The sequence below is a fragment of the Tachyglossus aculeatus genome, chromosome 16 (assembly GCF_015852505.1).
Source record: "Tachyglossus aculeatus isolate mTacAcu1 chromosome 16, mTacAcu1.pri, whole genome shotgun sequence".
In the NCBI taxonomy this organism is placed as follows: domain Eukaryota; kingdom Metazoa; phylum Chordata; class Mammalia; order Monotremata; family Tachyglossidae; genus Tachyglossus; species Tachyglossus aculeatus.
The window spans coordinates 38,463,548-38,482,271 of record NC_052081.1 but is presented as its reverse complement, the minus strand read 5'-3'; the positions used below and the strand labels follow the sequence as shown (position 1 = coordinate 38,482,271).

Below are 18,724 nucleotides of genomic sequence, written 5' to 3'. Positions count from 1 at the left end.
ATTGTCCCACAGGGGGCTCACAGTCTTAATCCCCATTTTACAGATGAGGGAACTGAGGCACAGGGAAGTTAAGTGACTTGCCCAAAGTCACACAGCTGACAATTGGCAGAGCTGGGATTTGAACCCATGACCGCTGACTCCAAAGCCCGTGCTCTTTCCACTGAGCCATGCTGCTTTTCCATATTTACTGAGTGCTTACTGTGTGCAGAGCACTGTACTAAGCACCTGGGAAGTACAAATTGGCAACATATAGAGGTAGTCCCTACTCAACAATGGGCTCACAGTTACCCACTGCCCTCTCTGGGCACCCTGAGGTGGGTGTCTTCTTGCTTACCATCCAAAGCCAGCCCTAGGCATAAAGCTGCTACAGTTCCCAGCCTCTGACCAAGATCAGCACGCATCTATCCCAGTGCTTCATACAATGCCTGGCACGTACTAAGCACTTAACAAATATCGTTAAAAAAAGGCTCCCAGTGCTTCAATGGGCAATACTTTATCTGTTTACAACTTTGCGGAACTTAATGCAGTAAAATGATGGTGTGATGTAAGGGGCTATGGCATTCTGCCAGTGGTCAGAACTTGGAATTGGAAATAGGAAAGAGGAATTTGTTTCCAATAATGTCAGTCATGACATAGCTTTGAATTGTACCCCATTAATTCCTTGTGAATCAAATGTTACTATAAGATGATTTCCCCATAAGATGAGGTTCTTCAAACACAATGAGAAAATGAAAAATGCAGTCTTGGTGTTAAGACCCTAAAAGTAACAATAACTGTGGTATATAAGGGCTCACTATGTGCCAAGCACTGTACTAGGTATTGGGGTAGCTATGAGATAATCAGGTCAGACATAGTTCCTGTCCCCACATGGGGTTTGCAGTCTAAACAGGAGGAAGAACAAGTAGTTCATCCCCATTTTAGAGATGAGAAAATTGAGGTCCAGAGAAGTGAAATGACTTGCTCACGACCATACAGCAGGCAAGTGGCAGAGCTGAGATGAGAACCTGGGTCCTCTGACTCCTAGGCATATGATCTTTCAACTAGGCCACCTGGGTAAAGGCATAAAAAAAACCCTCAAGAAATTTCCATAGAAGTGTGATATCCAATTGAGAAGACCATCTCAACCTCAAGGCAAGGCATGTAAAAAAATAATTAAAATATGATAGTGTAAATAAATACCCTCCCCCCCGCTCAAGCAACTGTCATTATTCAAGCCAAAAACCAGAACTTGGCTGAAAAAGGAGTTAATTTACATGTACAGATCTTTCCAGGTCCTATTCCCATATGGTGAAAAGCAGGGCACTGTGTTAACCCAGATGTCTTGTCAAAAATCATGGGGGTGCCCAGGCACCCCTCCTTTCACCATTTCCTTTCCTTTATCATCCAGGGTCCCTGGGAACACCCTCCATCCAGTGTTCTGCTCATTTATATGCATTTGTATGTCCTACTGTTCTGCATAATGTAAAACATTCCTGAAAATGCCACTGTGATGTGCTCCATTTATTATTCCTTGGTAATTCTAGATCAAGTAGGCCTTGTTTAGAAGGGGGGTGGGGAGGGAGAGAGAGAGAAAGAGAGAGAGAGAGCGAGAGAGAGAGCGAGAGAGAGAGCGAGAGAGAGAGAGAAGATTGTACTGCTGAAGCTGCAAACTCTACCTGGGATCTGAAAATGCAGCTGTGCTCTGCCTGCCTCTTCCATTCTTGCTGCTGAAATTGAGCTGCAATTTGGATGATGCACGGGGCAGAACAGAATGCAGATTGCTCTCACGTAGCTACACTAGATCGGATCCGCAGAGCCACCAGGAAAAACTTGTTCCTTGAGGCAGTCGAGGCTCGAGGATCAGGAAGCGTATCCGCTCAGAGGGAGCAGAGGAGTCGGGGAGGGCTGGGTCTGGCCAAGGGCCACTGGCAGCGCTTTGGCTTCAGGAAGACTTGGAGGGAGGAAAGAGTGTGGCATTCTGACCCGGGCTCGCTCTCTTTCTGCAGGATCATCCGAACCAAAGTTCAACAACCTTTCCACCCAACACCAGATGGGACTGGGACAGGAGTGGCTGCCCCAGGCCACACCATAGGTAAGGAGGTTTGGGCAGGGCCAGTGGGGATGGAGTGGATGAGGGGGAAATATAGATTTGGGAGAAGATGTTGAGGGGTCTAAAACAAGTGAGGCGATGACACCCAGAGTCGGGGGAAAGAGCTATGCAGTGAGAGGCACAGAAGGGTAGAATACCACAGTAACAGCAAGTAGGAGAGAGTGTCAGAGCAGAGAATGTCAGAGCCCTGGGGCAGGCCGCAGACCTCTCCAGCTCTCTCCCCTCCCCATTTTCCCCTTTCCCTCTTAATCCTTTTTCCCCACCCCTTCACTCCCACTCTCTCTCTAAATAAATTATTTTCTTCCTCTAAGTCTGGCATTCCTTCTTTCTCTTCCCCTTCCTCCAATCCACCTCTCTGTTTCGCTATCTTCCTCTTGACTCAGTCCCTCTCATTCAATCTCCCTCACTGTCCTGGCTTTCTCTGGCTCTTGTAGACAGTTTCTCAGAAAGGAGATTACCACTGCAGAGCACTGAGGGAAAGGCAGAACCAAGCCAACAACGTCCTCCTCCCTGCTTACTCCAGGGAAATCAGTAAGAGCTGAACAAATACAAGTGATTGAATGATTGATATTTTCTCACTGCTTCTGGTTGGGGAGAACATCGCTGCTGTTGCTCCTGATGTTGGGGCTGGGGATTCTGGGCTGGTCCCCCCTCCACAGACCTGAGGAGGATTCTGCTGACAGGCAGTGAGGAATTGTGGAGGCTCTTTGAACACTCTCAACAGCTCCTAATGTTAACTGCTAAGGCGAGTGCTCTCTGCTGCCCAGCTGGTCTCATGGGAAACAGAAATAACTGTCTTAACCAGTGTTGGCCAGCCCTCTGGTTTCCTCTGGATGTCTGCTTCTGTGAGCGATGGCGTGCTAGAAGGCTTTGGCCAATCTAAACAGGATCACCAATGGTTGGTTGTGTGGGCCTAGGAAGCCAGGAAAAAAGCTCAGTGGGTGTTCACTGTGTGCAGCGCCCTGTCCTAGACCCTGTGGTACAGCCCCTCTCTTCAAGGAGCCGCAAGTCTAATGTGCCTGCACATTATCCTGGGAATGATGTGGGGAGAAGGCGAGCCTGTTTCCGGTGTGGCACTCTGACATTTAGGCTATGGGAGTTATTGAGCAGGACAGGGAGTGTATTGGAATCATTTCTGTCTCTACTGAGGTAGCTGGGGCCTCTCCTAGGATACAATAAAGGATGCATTGGGATGGATAGAAAAGTTAATATGAGATAGAGATGTTAAGAGGCTCTTTAGTTAGAGTGGGCTGCAGAGGTTATACCTATCCACCTAGGAAAGAAACTGGGAATATTGCACTCCAGGAGAATGGCCTGGGAGAAAGCCCCTGGGAGAATTTGTTGGAAGCATGTTGAGTCCTGTTGAAACATGTTTGTAACTCTAGAGTCACGTTTCAAATTGCTGGGAAGTTCAGGGTAGAAATGCTGGGAGAAGCCAGTTTCTGCCCCAGATAGGGTTGGAAATCCATCATGTCAAGGAAGGCAATATGGGGGAGAATCAAAGGGATTGAAACTCAGCAACAGTCATGGAGAATCGTGGGGAGGAAGTGGGGCATCACTCCCCAGATGCACACTTGGGGACCAGGCTGGTCACTGAGAGCAACTCTCCTAACAACACTTGTTCCCTTTCCATCTGTCCAGTTCCCAGTACGGCGTCCCCTCCCGTCTCCAGTGCCTCCAACGATCCAGTGGGCTCTTACTCCATTAACGGGATCCTGGGGATTCCTCGGTCCAATGGCGAGAAGAGGAAACGTGATGAAGGTAGGGAGGAGGGAATGGACTCGTCCTCCCCTATTCATTCTTTTCCCTCTGTGCTTCAGGCTCCGGTTTCAGGCCAGGCCTCGCAGCTGCTCTTGGGTTAGATCAGTTTTAGCAGCGGCGACTGGTGACCACACTGGCCTGCTGGCCCAGGGAGTTTCCTCTTCTGGGGTTGTTGGGGACAGGCTGCGCCCCAAGACATCTGCTGGGCGGAGGGGCCGATCGTTCCCAGCCCTGGGGCCCGTTCCTTCCCATTCAGTTCTGTGGGGAGCTGGAACCAAACTCCTCTGGGGCCAGCCGGCTCCCGAGCTGGGCTCTAAAGCCAAACCCAACAGTTTTCCTCCTCCTCCGACCTGACCCCAAGTCAAAGCATCTCCAGTGGCCAGGAGGAGCTCCCCTCCCCCACCCCAATCCCCACAGTTGCCGCAGTTATTTTTCTGTTCAGTGCATCACAAACTACATTGAGGGGACTCACTGTAGGGAGCTGACAATCTCCCATCCCCATCGTCTTCCTCCTCTCTCCCTCAGCAGATGGAGGCAGTGCAGAGACTTCCCTCTTGCAGCTTCTGTTTCCACAGAACCTTCTTGAGGATATGCTGAGAGAGTTCACTGTCCAGGGGGAGTGGTGTGGGGTTAGGAGAAGGAGCGGAAGCCCCCTCCCTGGACCCGAAGAAGTGGTTGATGTCCGGGAGCCTCGAAGCCCCTCCTGGCTGCAGGGTCCTCACACAGTTTTAGGGGTGCAGGAGCCAACGCTTGCCGGTCCAGGTGGGGCAATTTGCAGTGAGAAGCCTTGGCTCTCCAAGCCAGTGGTGGCGGTGACCTGGAGCCAGCCCTCCTCCAGGTGCCGTTATGGCACGAAACAGCTTGCCTGGCTCCACTTCTCCTTCTTTGGAAATATCTAAACCCGTTTGGCTGGCACTGGGTGTACCACTCACTAAATTTCAGTTCAGTAGTGTTGGCGGCAGAGCCGAGGGTCAGGGGTGGAGAGTGGAAAGGCCCCCAGGCCCCGGAACCCATCCCTTTCTTAGAGACTTTGCTTTTTTTCCCTTTTCCACAATTTCTGGGTGCCTAGTAGGCTGGGGGCTTTAGAAGAGTCTTGTACATAAACCTAGAAACAGATCAACTCTGCAGCAACTTTGATTCTTTCTAGAGAAGATGTCTCATGTCCTGAGGGCAGAGGAGCATGGAAGGAAAAGGTCCAGTGAACCAAGAGGGCCCACCCTCTTGGCCTCGTGGAACAAATCTGCCCTGGATTACTGGGCCTGCTTGGCTTCCCCTGGTCTCGGCTGGAGATAGGAGGAAAGGGGAGAGGGACAAGAGAGCTGCTTGGAACTGGGCTGAGACAAGGGCTTCCTCTTTAAGGGCTATAAGATGAAGGACTGGGCTATAAGATGAAGGACCAGGCTATAAGATGAAGTACAATTTGGAGCACATCTCCTGGATTTCTGGCCTCATGGAACCCTGGGTTTGGGGTGGGGAGGGTGTCTTGGATCTATCCCAGCCTTCCAAGTGTCCCCAAGCCTGGAATTATCCTGTCCCAGAGGGGATCCTCCCTTAAGGAAACTCCAGGTTTCCCCCAACCACTTTGGACCTAAACCACATCCCCGGAATAGCTCCAGTGCACCCTGAAGCCACTTCAGGACTCAGGGAGATCCATCCCCTGTGAGCCAGGTAGTGAATATGCTTGTGGGCCCACAGATCCACCAGCTGGGACTTGGGTAATTTTAGCTTATAGACAATCATAGCCTATGTGCTGAGGGAATGCTTCTAACATACCTCTGCAGGGAGTTAGACATTTTCTCTCCTTCCCGGTCCAGCTTTCCTCTTCCGAACTGTTCTCCCCACCCCCCAGGATCAGAGCATATGACTTGGTTAATATTCCTTAGGCTACTTGCTCTGATTCGGTTCCCTCTTCTGGAAGCCTCCCCTGCCCTGATCAGGTCTTTCCCCCTAAGTAGGGAAAGCCCAACTGGTCCTGCCTCACATGTGATGGACAGGCTAGGTTGGGGGTCAAAGCCTCAGAGAAGTAGCCATTCAGGGTCAACGCCCCAGGCTCCCTCCCCATGTCCAGGACCGAATTGAACCTCAGGAGTTGTGGAGGCAGTGTGGGGAGTCAGTAAGAGGGAGCAGAGTCTCTCTCTTTCTCTCAGCCCTCCTCCCACTCTGCCTCCCTGTAACTGGCGCCTGCATTAGGCAGCCACACAGATGATTAAGAAGAGTGGAGATAATTATGTGTCAAGATGATGTAGCCGAACTCCCCAGTCGGGCAAAGGTAGCCAGACGGATGCGCCAGGCGGATTCAGGGAGGAATGCTAAGACAACCAGGTGACTCTTTTAGTGTTCAGGGCAGGGGTGGATGAGACGCAGGAAAGTCTATTGGTGTATGGGAAGGAAAGCGGACGGGAGAGTCAAGGGCGGGGGAGCAACTGGAAAGGTGACGAGAATCTGGAGGGGAAGTGGTTTGGGACTCTTCGCATGACCTCAGAGGCAAATTCAGCCCCCTTCCTTCCTCTGGGAGAGGCCAAGGCGCAGGGCCAAGAGGATCCTTGGGATCCGCTGGAAGAAACCAGACCCCGGGCATCCAGAAAGGTCCTGCCCCGTGGGACTGGCTTGGGGCTGGCACCAGCATGAGTTTATGAAGGGCAGCTTGGTTATCCAAAGCACATCAGATACGAGGATGAGGTGCGGCCGGTTTTCTTTATCGAGGTGACTTCATTTCTGCCTCACGCTACAGCCATGATCATTCTTCAGCCATAACAATGTTAGGGTTATCAGTGTTAGCGAGGACAAAATCCACAGTATTTGCCGGCATTACTGGAAATAATGTGCACCGTATTTATTGGTGTTAGCAGCAATAATACCCTTGCCATTATCGGTATTGGCAGCCATAATACGGACAGTATTATTAGTATCCACTGCAATAATATCCACGGAGTTATTAGTATCATCTTTGGCTCTACAGTACAGGAAGGAAGCAGAGCGAGTGTTAACATAACAAGCAACAAGGCCATCCGGTGCCATTAGCTTGAGTGGTAACTCCTTGTGGACAGGGAACTTGTCTACCAACTCTGTTGTAGTTTCCCAAGCAATTAGTACAGTATTCTGCATACAGTAAGCTCTCAGTAAACACCATTAATTGATGGGTAAAGTGATCTCTTTCCCTACTTGTCCCCAGAGAAGTGGGGGAGGAAGTGAGCAGGAACCCTGCTGGTATTTCTCTTTAGGAAAGATTCTGGTCACCCCATCAGAGAAAAGGGTTGAGGCCCCGCCACATATAAGCCAAAGAGCTTTCGGATTACAGGTGGACAAACAGTGCTCTTTTTGGTAGCGAGGGAACGGCATGGAAGGTTACATTGTAGGCCTTGTGTCGGTCGTACCAATGCTGGTGTGGGTAGGGGGAAAGTGCGGTGGTCATGGAAGGCTGGGTGCCTGAGTTACTGCCCCTCTGGAATGCTGGCTCTGGCAGGCCGCGGTAGCATTGAACTGCAAACAGGTGTGTTTAGACTGATCCTGCTTGGAGAGAGTCCCAGAGAAGTGACGTGATCATTGCCTGCTCTGGGGTGGTGATGTCAAAGGGCAGTCGACATGTCGGCCCACAATAGTAACAGAAAGCCTTCGTGTTTATCGTTTCTCCGTGGGGACCTCAAAGCATTGTATGGAGCGCAATTTGCAGGGAAGGAGGTTGAGGCACACAGGACAGGGGAAGTCACATGAGTTGGGAGGACGTGTGTTCGTGTCCTCTGGCAAGCTCACATTGTTTCAGAAGGGTATGTTTTGCATTAATTAATTAGGCCTACAATTACGGCAAGCTGGATTGTGTAGCCAAGTGATGTCAGCCAGGTGCATTTGTGCTTTTGCAGGAAGGGCTGGTTGCAGAACTGCAAATGGCAGAGTTGTGGCAGCTTGGTTAATAGCTCCCTTAAGCTTTGGATGAAGCTGGAGCTTGAAGAAGCAGTTTATTTTCTCAGCAAGATTTACTCTGAAAAGTCCCTGCAGATGTGATGAGGGTTAAACTCCCAGCAGTGAGATTAGGGTGAATAAATGAGGGACACTTGTCAGTCACCCCTCTCCCCTCAGAGCAAACTGAATGGAGAGGGGAAGAAAGGTGTCAGCATGGAGAACAGGAGAAAAAGATTTCCAGAGGAAGGGAATAATAGCATAAGGGACAAAACCAAGTAAGAAAGGATTGGGAGCAGCATGGTCTATTGGAAAGAGCATGGGCTGGGAGTCAGAGGACCTGGGTTCTAATCCCTGCTCTGCCAGGTGTCTGCTGTATGGCCTTGGGTAAGTCATTTTCCTTCTCTGTGCCTCAGTTTCCTCCACTGTAAAATGGGGATTCAATACCTGTTCTCCCTCCTATTTAAATTGTCAGCCTCATGTGGGACAGGGACTGTGTCCAACCGGATCAGCTCATATCTGCCCCAGTGCTTGATGTATAGTAAGTGTTTAACAAATACCATAAATAATAATAAAATGATATATTAATCTGTTCCCCCTTTGACTTTACAGCAGTGTGTTATGTAGTGTGTGTGTGTTTGGGGTGGGGTGGTTGTTGATTATTACATAGTCTCCATGGAGACAGGAGGAAAGAGGGGTTGGAATTCAAAAGGAGTAATCAGCAGGACTGGAGAAGAGGGGGAGAGTGAAGTCATGTAGCATTGAAGCTGATTGGGCATAACTCGGCCAACATTTGAGCTGGCTCTTAATTTGTTATGGTTACCTGACATTTAAGGGTGGTTACCACTTATGGCCCCAAAGCGTAAGGACCTGGGGACTTATTGGGCATCTTGGTTTGATTGCATCTATGAATGCATTCCTTAGATATTGTGATATGTTAGATGTGGATAACTGGATGGTATATGGTGAATTTCAGGGGGACTGGAGATCTTTAAATGTGAAAGTACATTCTCAAAAATTTATGAGGTTGATTCCAGGCTCTAAATAACAAGAAAGAATGCTGCATATTTCTGTACATATGTATCTGGAAATATAAATTTGTGTTCATGTATATTTGTAAGGGTATCTTTGTGTGTGTGTGTGTGTGTGCTGATGTTTGCCAAGGTTTGGAGATCTCTGGACGAAAGAGTCTCTATAGGAATAGAAAGCATTTATTTATAAAAATAAATATATGTTTATCTGAAGGTATGTCTGGAAAAATACACTACCTGAGTGATATGTATGTGCAGGCTTCTCTGAGTGGTGGGAATGATTCATGCAGGAATGTGGTTGTATGTGGGGGCCTGTAGGTGTTTGTGGTCCAACTGTTGTTTCCTAAAATTTGCCCAGATTAACCCTTACAAGTGACAGTTCTTAATTCCGGTGAGTTTGTGTGGAGTGTTTTCTCTGGAGGCTGCATCTCAGGTGGTGTTGTGTGGTTTGTCTGAGGACACGGTGGTGGTCCCCAGGGGGGAGTGGGACACTTAGAAGGAAGTATCTCTAGGTCCCCTCTGTGTGTGGGGGGGTGTTAGGGACACCCTAACATCTGGAGTCCACCATTTAAATTCTCATGCAGTCCTCTGAAATGGTCTTTTTTAAATGGTATTTAAGTGCTTACTATGTGTCAGGCGCTGTACTAAGTGCTGGGTTAGATACAAGCTAATCAGTTTGGACACAGTCCACATCCCATTTGGGGTTCACAGTCTTAATCTCCGTTTTCCAGATGAGGTAACTGAGGCACGGAGAAGTGACTTGCCACAGGTTACACAGCAGACAAGTGGCAGAGGCAGGACTAGAACCCATGTCCCCTGACTCCCAGGCCTGGGCTCTATCCATTAGGCCACTCTGCTTCTCTGCCTTGAGGCCTGCCTCTCGGGATGTCAGTGTCTCTCTCGCTGGGTCTATCTGTCTGTCTTCCTTTCTGGATCTCTCAGTGTCTGTCTGTCTGTCTCTCATTTGCTCTAGTTGAGGTATACACTGATCCTGTCCACATTAGAGGAGGTGGAGGTTTTCATCTGTTCTGGACTTTAAGAGGTATGGAAGTCAGGGGGATCACGGTGGTGGGGCTCAGGGCCGATTGAGAGGGTGGGGAGTGGTGAGGATCAGGGTCAGACAGTATGGAGGGTCGGCTTGTCTCTGGGGAGAGGAGCTAGCAAATACTCCTCAGAGGCTAGTGGGGGTCCGACGTTGGGACTGGGTGGGTGGGTGGGTGGATGAGGGGGTCCCGGAAAAAAGCAGCGCTGAGGGACCGAGTGATGGGGTGCTGGAGGTCAGGGCTAGCCCGATGAGGAGGTGGGAGTGGAGACACTGTGCCAGCCCTTGGAAAAACAAAGAGCAGAGCGGGCAGTAAAACAAAAACAAAGGAGACTTGGAAGCACCTGACAGCCCTAATTCATCACGGTCCAAGTTTTTTCCCCGTGTTCCCATTATATTTGTTTGTAAAAGTGGAAATCAATTTTGAAGGTAATTTTCTGGAAAGAATGGAAGGGAGGTGGGAGGGCCGGATAAGGCAGAGATGGTAAAAGGAAAAATTTAGGCCAGGCACAGCCCAGGGGCAGCTCTTGGCAAGGTGAAAGAAAATTGCATATTCAATCTCCATCCATGAATCTCCCTCACTGCTGCCCGCCCCCTGCTTGAAAACAATGAAGGCTTTTTCCCCACGCTGCGGTGCAGGGCCAGAGTGAGTATCAGTGCTCACTTTAACTTCAGGGTCATTAATTCGCCTGATTATTAAAGGAGACGAGAGGGTTGCAGCATCGTCAATTCCAAAGAGCCATCTCCCGCCCCTCCCTTTCCCCCCCAAAATACGATCAAACTCCGCCTGGCTGGGGCAGGGAGAGTGTATGTGTATAATAGGGGAGTCAGCAGCTAAGATAATGTGGTTTTGGGGACGAAACTGTACATGTTTGGAAGCGGGCGGGGGTGAGGGGGGCGGTGCATAGGAGAAAGGACTGGATTGGAAGTGGGGGCACAGAAGAGGGAGGAAGGTTGGAAGGCAGTCATTACTGCATACCTCTGTTGTGTTGTTATTGCAAATTAAAAGTAGCATGTTCCACTCCACAGCTATCTTTCAGGGAGGGGCGCTGAGGGAGGTGGGGGGGGGGGGGAATCTTATCATTGCTTCTTCAGCAGACCAGCCTGGTGTCACCGTGTGAGGTGACATTTGAATTTACAATTCCGCTGAGAAAAGCCATTAATTCACAAATTAACATTTCTCCCTCTCTCTCTCTAACTCTCTCTCTCTCTCTCTCTCTCTCTCTCTCTCACACACACACACACACACACACACACACACACGGATGTGCAAGCAATTGAAAAGACAAAGGAAATAGCCTTAAGGAAGAGACTTTACTGCTAGTCTGTCTGAGCAGAGATTGCTACCCCTGCTTCTAGATAGATAAACCAATTACCTGAGCAGCTCTGTTCAAGGCAGCCTGCTATTACTTCCTTTTGTAGCGCCGAATCCACCGGCTGGATTACACTCTGTGTATCTCATTAACGTAAACCAGGAACGCACTGGTCACTGGCCCCTCTTCTCCTCGTGGGAGACCAGGCTGTGGAGCAAGAAAAAGATGCTGAAATATGGGTCTTCTCGGTAATAATAATACTTGTGGAATTGTTAAGCACTTACTATGTGCCAGGCACTGTACTTAGCGCTGAGGCGGATACAAGCAAATCGGGTTGGAAGCCAGGTGGGGCTTCCCTTGCAGCCCCAGCCCGGAGTGGGGAGCAGTGATGGGAGAACAGAGGGGCGCTGGAAGATTAGTGGGATGAGCAACTAAGTCCACCATCTTTGAAAGGGAAATCTGGGAAATCAGCTTGGGAGTTGAGGAAGTTGAGAAGTTCCCCTGTTCAGTAAAAGTTGGATGGAGCCTCTTCTCTTGGGGATAATAACTAGCCTTGGGCAAGTGGTTGGAGAGGAAGTTCTAGGGAAGTGTACATAAAGAAAAACAGTAGTGAATTATACAGACCAAAGAACAGGACGACTGTGCAGTTCCGTTCACTCCCTTAATGCCCCAAACATCCTCTTCTGAACAGGCAACAGAGATCTGAATCTGCAAAAGTATAGGCAAGAATTTATATCTGTAACACAGACACATGTAACTATTCAAATCCACGCTTCTAGCTATATGATCATGTGCATATACATAATATGTCTCTATGATTTTGGTGCATGGTATTTATGGCTATGAAACATATAACCATCTGATATATCCTCACCCTCCTATACATTCATTGGATTCTCTTAATAGCAAATCCTCTTTATAGCAAACACACCTAGAGTGAAATCATTCATAGAGGGAGAGGATGCCGAAGGGGAAGTCCAAGAGGCTTAATGTGGTTTTCAGGCAGGTAAAGAGGAAAATCTCTCTCTCTACTATATCGACAATCTTTTTCCCTGCTCCTTGGTCGTCTTTATAAGAAGGTTTCCTTGTCATTTGTTTATTGCACCAAAGTATGATCCATCTTCCAATATGTAAATATACTGAGCTTTTATAAGGAAAAATGCTCAGTAATGATTGCAGTTCTATTATCCTATATCACGATGTGCTATGCCACATATGACATATCCAGTGCATGGCATACTTTGAGCATTAAAGAGGAAAGCTACTACATAAATCCAGTAAACACAAATGCAAGTATATATTTTGTTCTGCAGCTCTATGTTGGACTGCATACATAGATGAGGTGCATATATTCAAATGGCTAGATGTATGGTATAGGTATAAAATATAGACATAAAAACGTGGGTTTTTAACATCAGCATCTATCAGTATTTATTAAGTGCCTGCTGTGGTATGGCGCACACATGCACACATGTTTGAACATACAACAGAAGCCTGCTTTTGCTCAGTATCCTCAAGAAGGAGGAGGGAAAAGAGGAGGAGGGAGAATGAGAAAGAAAAGGAGGATCTGCCAGTGAGTGACCTTGGACACTTCAATACTTCAATTTCTCCATTGTAACATGCAGATACAAATATTTGATTGTGTTTTTCCATATAGCATGAGATCTATGATCAAGGGCCTTATAGAAGGGCAAAATAGCAGTCAAAGGTATCTTGGTGCAGAGCTCTATTTATTCACAGAAGACATAGAATAGCTAGGGGAACAGAAGTATACACTGAAGTTGTATTCAATGAGCACTTGAGAAAAACTGTATGGAGGTAGATTTGCCTATTCTTATATTTCTTAAAAAGGATTTCAGCACAGAACAGACCTGGCTAGACCTGTGGTGGTACCCAGATGGTATGGGTGGTATCCAGCTGTGATGGGTGGACCCACTTTTTTGCACTAGTGCACTAGTGGCGCAGGTGTGTGGACACCCTCACTCACACGGATTTCCCCTGTCCATGGGCATTTTGTAGTTACTTCACTCCTACCTCGAAAGTCCCTTCCATCATGTACCGATAAGCAACTCATCCCCTTCCCCCCACTCTGCAAAGGCACCAATGTAGAAATATGCTGCATCAGCTCTAACCTTTCTGCCCCATGCTCACATGTGTACAGACTGTGTACAGTTGTACAATAGGCGGTGAAGCCCAAGGACACGGAGAATGCACCCCACAAGCATGTGAATGTAGGCCCCAGGAAGGTCCTTCCCTCTTTATCTTAGGTTGGGGTTCCCAGCCTGTTCCAGAAGAGAACCCTGCAGGCCCAAGTCTGCAATTGAATTCCATGGAGGGGAAAGAGCGGGAAGGGTTGAGGGAGAACAATAGAAAAGGTATTTGGGAGGACCCCGTGTCCCCTTCCACCAGCTCTCCATCCATCCGGATAATGGCACTGTGAGGGGGACCTCCTTGGCCTAGTCTCTGAATCTTCCCCAGATTCTTTCTTGCCTTTCATGGTGACTGTCCTGGCTGCTTCCAGCAGGCTTCCTGCTTGGGGATGGGGGTGGGAAGGCGGAACTAGTCGTTCCCAGTGGCTCGAAGACAGATCACAAACAGTGGCGGAATCGGCAGGCAGAGCCAGTAATTCAAACCATCCTGACCGTTCGCTGAACCCGAACCTGCTGACCTTGACAGCACTAGACAACGGAGGCCTCAGAAAACCCAACCTGCATGGAGGCATGGCTAAGGCCGGGGCTCAAGTTCCTGCCCCCCAAATCCCCCACCCGCCACCCCTCAGGAGTGTTGGGTCCAGTCAGTAAACCCCTGAAACCATCCAATTAGCTTCTCTTTTGGCCCTCTCTTAGCCTCTGCTCTATGGTGGAGATGTTGTCATGCTCCATGTTACCAGCTCCTCACCAGGGACTCTGCCCTTACAGAATACATCTCTGGAGAAAGAAAGCTGGGAACCATTGGGTTACCATCTTGGGGTGAACCCTTACCTGCCCAGAGTGGACTGAGCACTGCTGCCCTCCCGTAGCCAACAAGGGGTGTAGCCTGGCCAAAGGGGAAGACTTCTGTGTTCAGATTTTGCTTTTCCATGCAACCTTTAGAGAAGGGCCAGAATTGGGGAGCCAGAGTGTGGAAGAGAAGGGTGAGGAGATGAGGAGGAGCAGAGAGAGTGAGACAGCTGGTGGAGGAGGGAGGGGGAGGATGGAGGATGATCTTGATGGCTGTAGCCCCAGGAACTCGTATTAAAGTAAATGCAGTTTATGAAGTTTCAGGTCTCCTCCCAGGGAGTGCTTGGATCGCCTCCAATGGCCTGTCTCTGGCTGCCAAACACCTCCTGAAGCAGAAAGTCTACATGCATGAAAGAAAGCAAGGCACATGAAAGAGGATACACATGCCTGCACACATGGACATGCACACACACATACATATAGGTGCACACTCCTTGATTTAACCAGCCTGGTGAGGCTGAGAGGTGCTCACAGAGGCTGCCTTTATCTAGAAGCTTCCTTCCACTCTCCCCACCCCTTTGGTCTATGGCTATGAATTGAAGGTACTTGGCTTCTCAAAACAATGTTTACAAGAAACAAGCCTGATAATGGCACTATTGGGCGGCTGTTGTTGGTGAGGCTGGGAGTGACCTTGACAAGTCACTTAACCTCCTCTGTGCCTCAGTTATCTCATCTGTAAAATGGGGATTAAATCCTACCCCCTCCTACTTAAATTGCAAGCCCCATGTGGGTCAGAGAATGTGTTGAACCTGTTAAACTTGTATCTCTCCTTGTGCTAAGTACAGTGTTTGGCACACAGTAAGCACTTACTATCATAGAAGAAAGAAGAGGTGTCAATCAATGGTATTTATTGTGTGCCAAGCACTGTACTAAGGGTTTAGGAGAGTGCAGTATAACAGAACTGGTAGACATGTTCCCTGCCCACAACGAGCTTACAGTCTAATTGGAGAGACAGTAAAGAAGCACAATCCTGAGAGAAGCAGATAATAATGTTGATATTTGTTAAGTGCTTACTACTTGCCAAGGACTGCCTAAGCACTGTGGGGGATACAAGGTAATCAACGTTGTCCTATATGGGGCTCACAGTCTCAATCCCCATTTTACAGATGAGGGAACTGAGGCACAGAGAAGTGAAGTGACTAGCCCAAAGCCACATAGCTGACAAATGGTGGAGTCGGGATTAGAACCCATGACCTCTGACTCCCCAAACTGTGCTCTTTCCACTGAGCCACGCTGCTTCTCTAGGTAATAAATCTCCAACATTAGATGGTCTTTTTGCCATAGCCTAGCCCCGGATGATGCCTTTTGACTAGGCCAATGGCTCTACCTGGGTAGGATGGGTGGGTCAGGTGGGCTTGTGGTGGTCTGCTACTAGAATAGTCTCTAGGAGAGTTTAATGAAACACAAATAGAGTGGCAGCCAGGAGTTTAGAATGAGATAGGGTTTCTTTGGCGGGGGCGGGGAGGGTTCAGATCAATCATATTTATTGATCATTTACTGTTTGCAGAGCACTGCACTTAGCCCTTAGAGAGTACGGTACAACAGAGTTGGTAGACACATTCCCTGCCCACAACAAGCTTACAGTCTAGAGGCTCAAACATCTCTACCCTCTAGGATCATTTAATTCTGGGGTGTAGGTTGTATGTGTGGTTGTGGGTGTAAGTAGATGGGGGCATCTGGCCCTAGAAAGGTAATGGAGGGATTAAAATCTAAACTTGAGGGCAGAGGAGGAGAAACCTTTTACTTCTTCTGTAAATTCCCTACATGCTTAGTACAGTGCTGAGCACATAGCAGTGTGCTCAGGAAATGCTGTTGATGATAATGTCAATGATGGAAATACGTTAAAGGCCACTTTGTAAAAAGAAGTATCCTGGCAGAGGCAGGCAATGGGGAGAAAGCAACCGAGAGACAGGGAGAGAAAATGTGCTGGTCTTTGTGTGGGTCCGAGTCAAGGTGGGGAGTTAAGAGTGGGCTTGTAGGGAGAAGAGAAATTTGTGATGGTGGGGTTGAAAGAAAGATGAGAAATCTGAAGATGGAGGAAGAGGGTTTTAGCAGCCACTGACCAGGTGAGGCTGTGGTCTCTCCTTTCTGGGAAGTGTGGGATTGTTAAGCTGATGAGGCAGAGTTGCTTAGGGATGGTTACCGGGGCTTCCAAGCCCCCTCTCCTCCCTCCCCCATCTTCCTCTCCCTTCTTTCTTCCCTTCCTCTTTCCCTCCCCACATCTTTAGTGGTTCCGGTAATGGTGTTGATTTGCATGTCAGGCAAAGCACAGCTACACACAAAGAGAGAGATAGGGAGGGGAAGAGAGAGAAAGGGAGTAAAAAAAAGAAAGAAAAAAAGAAAAAAAACCCTGGCAGTGTGGCAGTGTCAGCTCTCGCCGTTGTTCGACAGTGTAAAATTAAATTAATAAAGCCCCCAACACAGGAAAACATAACAGGAAATTAATGGCCTTTACTGTCGTTCTGATGCAGTCATTTGCAACCCTGCTTTCCGCACCAAAGACTTCATAAATGCAAGCAGTTTCTCTAAACAAGCATAGTTAGGGCTGCATGCTATGTAATTTTTCGCCTTGCTTGTGTCCTTTGAGCTAACAAAGCCACCATTTGTTACTGGCTCCCTAGGGGTTTCTAACGGGGCCGGTTCCCCGGCGGGTGGGTGTGGCATCCAAGGGGAGGAAGTCCGGGCATGGGGCAAGGTCAGAAAGCCTAGCGGGCTGGGAAAGGTAGAGGGAAGGGACCCAGACCCGGACCCTGGCCCTGGCCTCACCCTCATCAGGCTCTGAGAGCATGCTGTGCATGCATTAGTGAGGTCTTGGTCCCGTCCTGGCCAGGGCACAGGCGGCCGCTGCCATGTTTGCCAGGGAGCAGTGGTAGAGTGCACAAGTCTGCACCGCGTGGGAATGGGGCCTGGCTGGATACTCGTGGATGGCTGCAGGAAGAGGTCAAATCCAGCAGGATGAAAGAAGGGCAACTAATAAACTCCAGTAATGCCCACTGTGCCTCGAGGCAGAATCCAATATGTAGACATGAGAGACAGCCACCCTCACCTGCTCACAAACACCTGGACCTTCCCTTTCTCCAACCTTCCTTTGCATGCATGCACATGCACAAGCTGTGCCCTCCACCCCCCACCCCTGCCAAGTACAAACACACACTTTCACACATACTTGCCCTAATTTATTAGCTGACTTCAGTACCTAGGTGTCCTGTCTGCTCTTGTGCCCTCCCCCTCCAATTCTCTGGAGCCAACCTGTCCAGGTTCCCAGGTCCCTTCTTTCATTCATTCAATCGTATTTATTGAGTGCTTACTGTGGGCAGGGCACTGTACTAAGCGCTTGGGAAGTACAAGTTGGCAACATATAGAGACGGTCCCTACCCAACAGCGGGCTCACAGTCTAGAGGACTGTGCACTCACATCCATGACCATGCCTTCACATTTGCTCCCAGGCTTGTTTTCATTGACTACCCATTTGTACATCGCCATGCATGAAATGAACCAGGGGCTTTGTTCTGCCCAGTGCATTTTTGGGGGCTCTCTCAGATCCTCTCATTAAGAGAGGTTTACGTGCAACCAAAAGCAGCAAGGTCTAGTGAATAGAGCATAGGCCTAGGAGTCAGAAGGGCTTGGGTTTTAATCCTGGCTCTGCCACTTGTTTGCTGTGTGATCTTGGGCATGCCACTTCTCTCTTTCTGTTAAAATAGGGATAATATCTGTAAAATAGGGATTAAGACTGTGACAGGGACTGTATCCAACCCGATTACCTTGTACTTACCCAGTGCTGAGTATAGTGCCTGGAACATATTAAGTGCTTAACAAATACCATAAAAAACAAACAAACCCAGTATTACCCACAGGTCTTAAGACTCATCCATTTCCCACCAAGACTTAACCCAATTTCCCTCAACTGCCAGGCTCCAACAGACTATTGATAGAGACTCCCAAGGCTGGATAGAATCTCCCAAAGCCCACTGGTCTTGGGAACTGATGGAGCTGGGATGAAAACCCAAGTTCTCTGATTCCCAGGCCCATGCTCTTTCCACTAGACCATGCTGCTTCTCATGCCGCTATTGGTAGCAGACACCCATGTCATTCATGTGTTTGCATGGAAAATGAAAATCGAATGGGTTTAAGATGCATTCAGAGTCAAGGTTGATTTCTGCCCAGTTTGTAGCTTTGGAATACACTGGATGGCACCAATTTGGGCCAAATTTCCCACAGACTTCTCTCTCCCTAGTTCTTCCCTAATTGCCCTCACAGAGCTGGTGGGCTCATCTGTTGGGCCAGCCACAGAAAGGATAACTGCTTGGGCAAACACTGAATGGCACACACCAATTGGCACGACCTTATGCAGCTGCCCATGTGCACATGTAGATCCAGGGGTTCGTGGGCACCAACCGAGTAGCCGGTTTTATGAATGCAATTAGGTGGCTAAAAATAAGTATTTGATTTCACAGGCTGAAACATGTGGCATTTTGTCCCTCCTCACCTCCATCCTCCCTTCCCGTAATATCTTGGCATCTTTAAAAGAACTTTCTCACCCCCAACACTGCCATGCCACCTGACAATCCAATCCTGGATCCTGGCACCCCTCCTTG

The 18,724-nt window shown here is 48.8% G+C and overlaps 1 protein-coding gene across 2 annotated transcripts in view; it reads left to right on the top strand.

Annotated features, from left to right (window-relative positions):
* PAX2 (paired box 2) overlaps window positions 1–18,724 on the top strand; it is a 113,620-nt gene that overhangs the window by 58,078 nt on the left and 36,818 nt on the right. For both annotated transcript variants that reach the window (XM_038758462.1, XM_038758463.1), the window contains exons 5-6: window positions 1,986–2,071; window positions 3,731–3,850. In XM_038758462.1, the coding sequence (XP_038614390.1) occupies window positions 1,986–2,071; window positions 3,731–3,850 (206 nt within the window). The remainder of the gene's footprint in view (window positions 1–1,985; window positions 2,072–3,730; window positions 3,851–18,724) is intronic.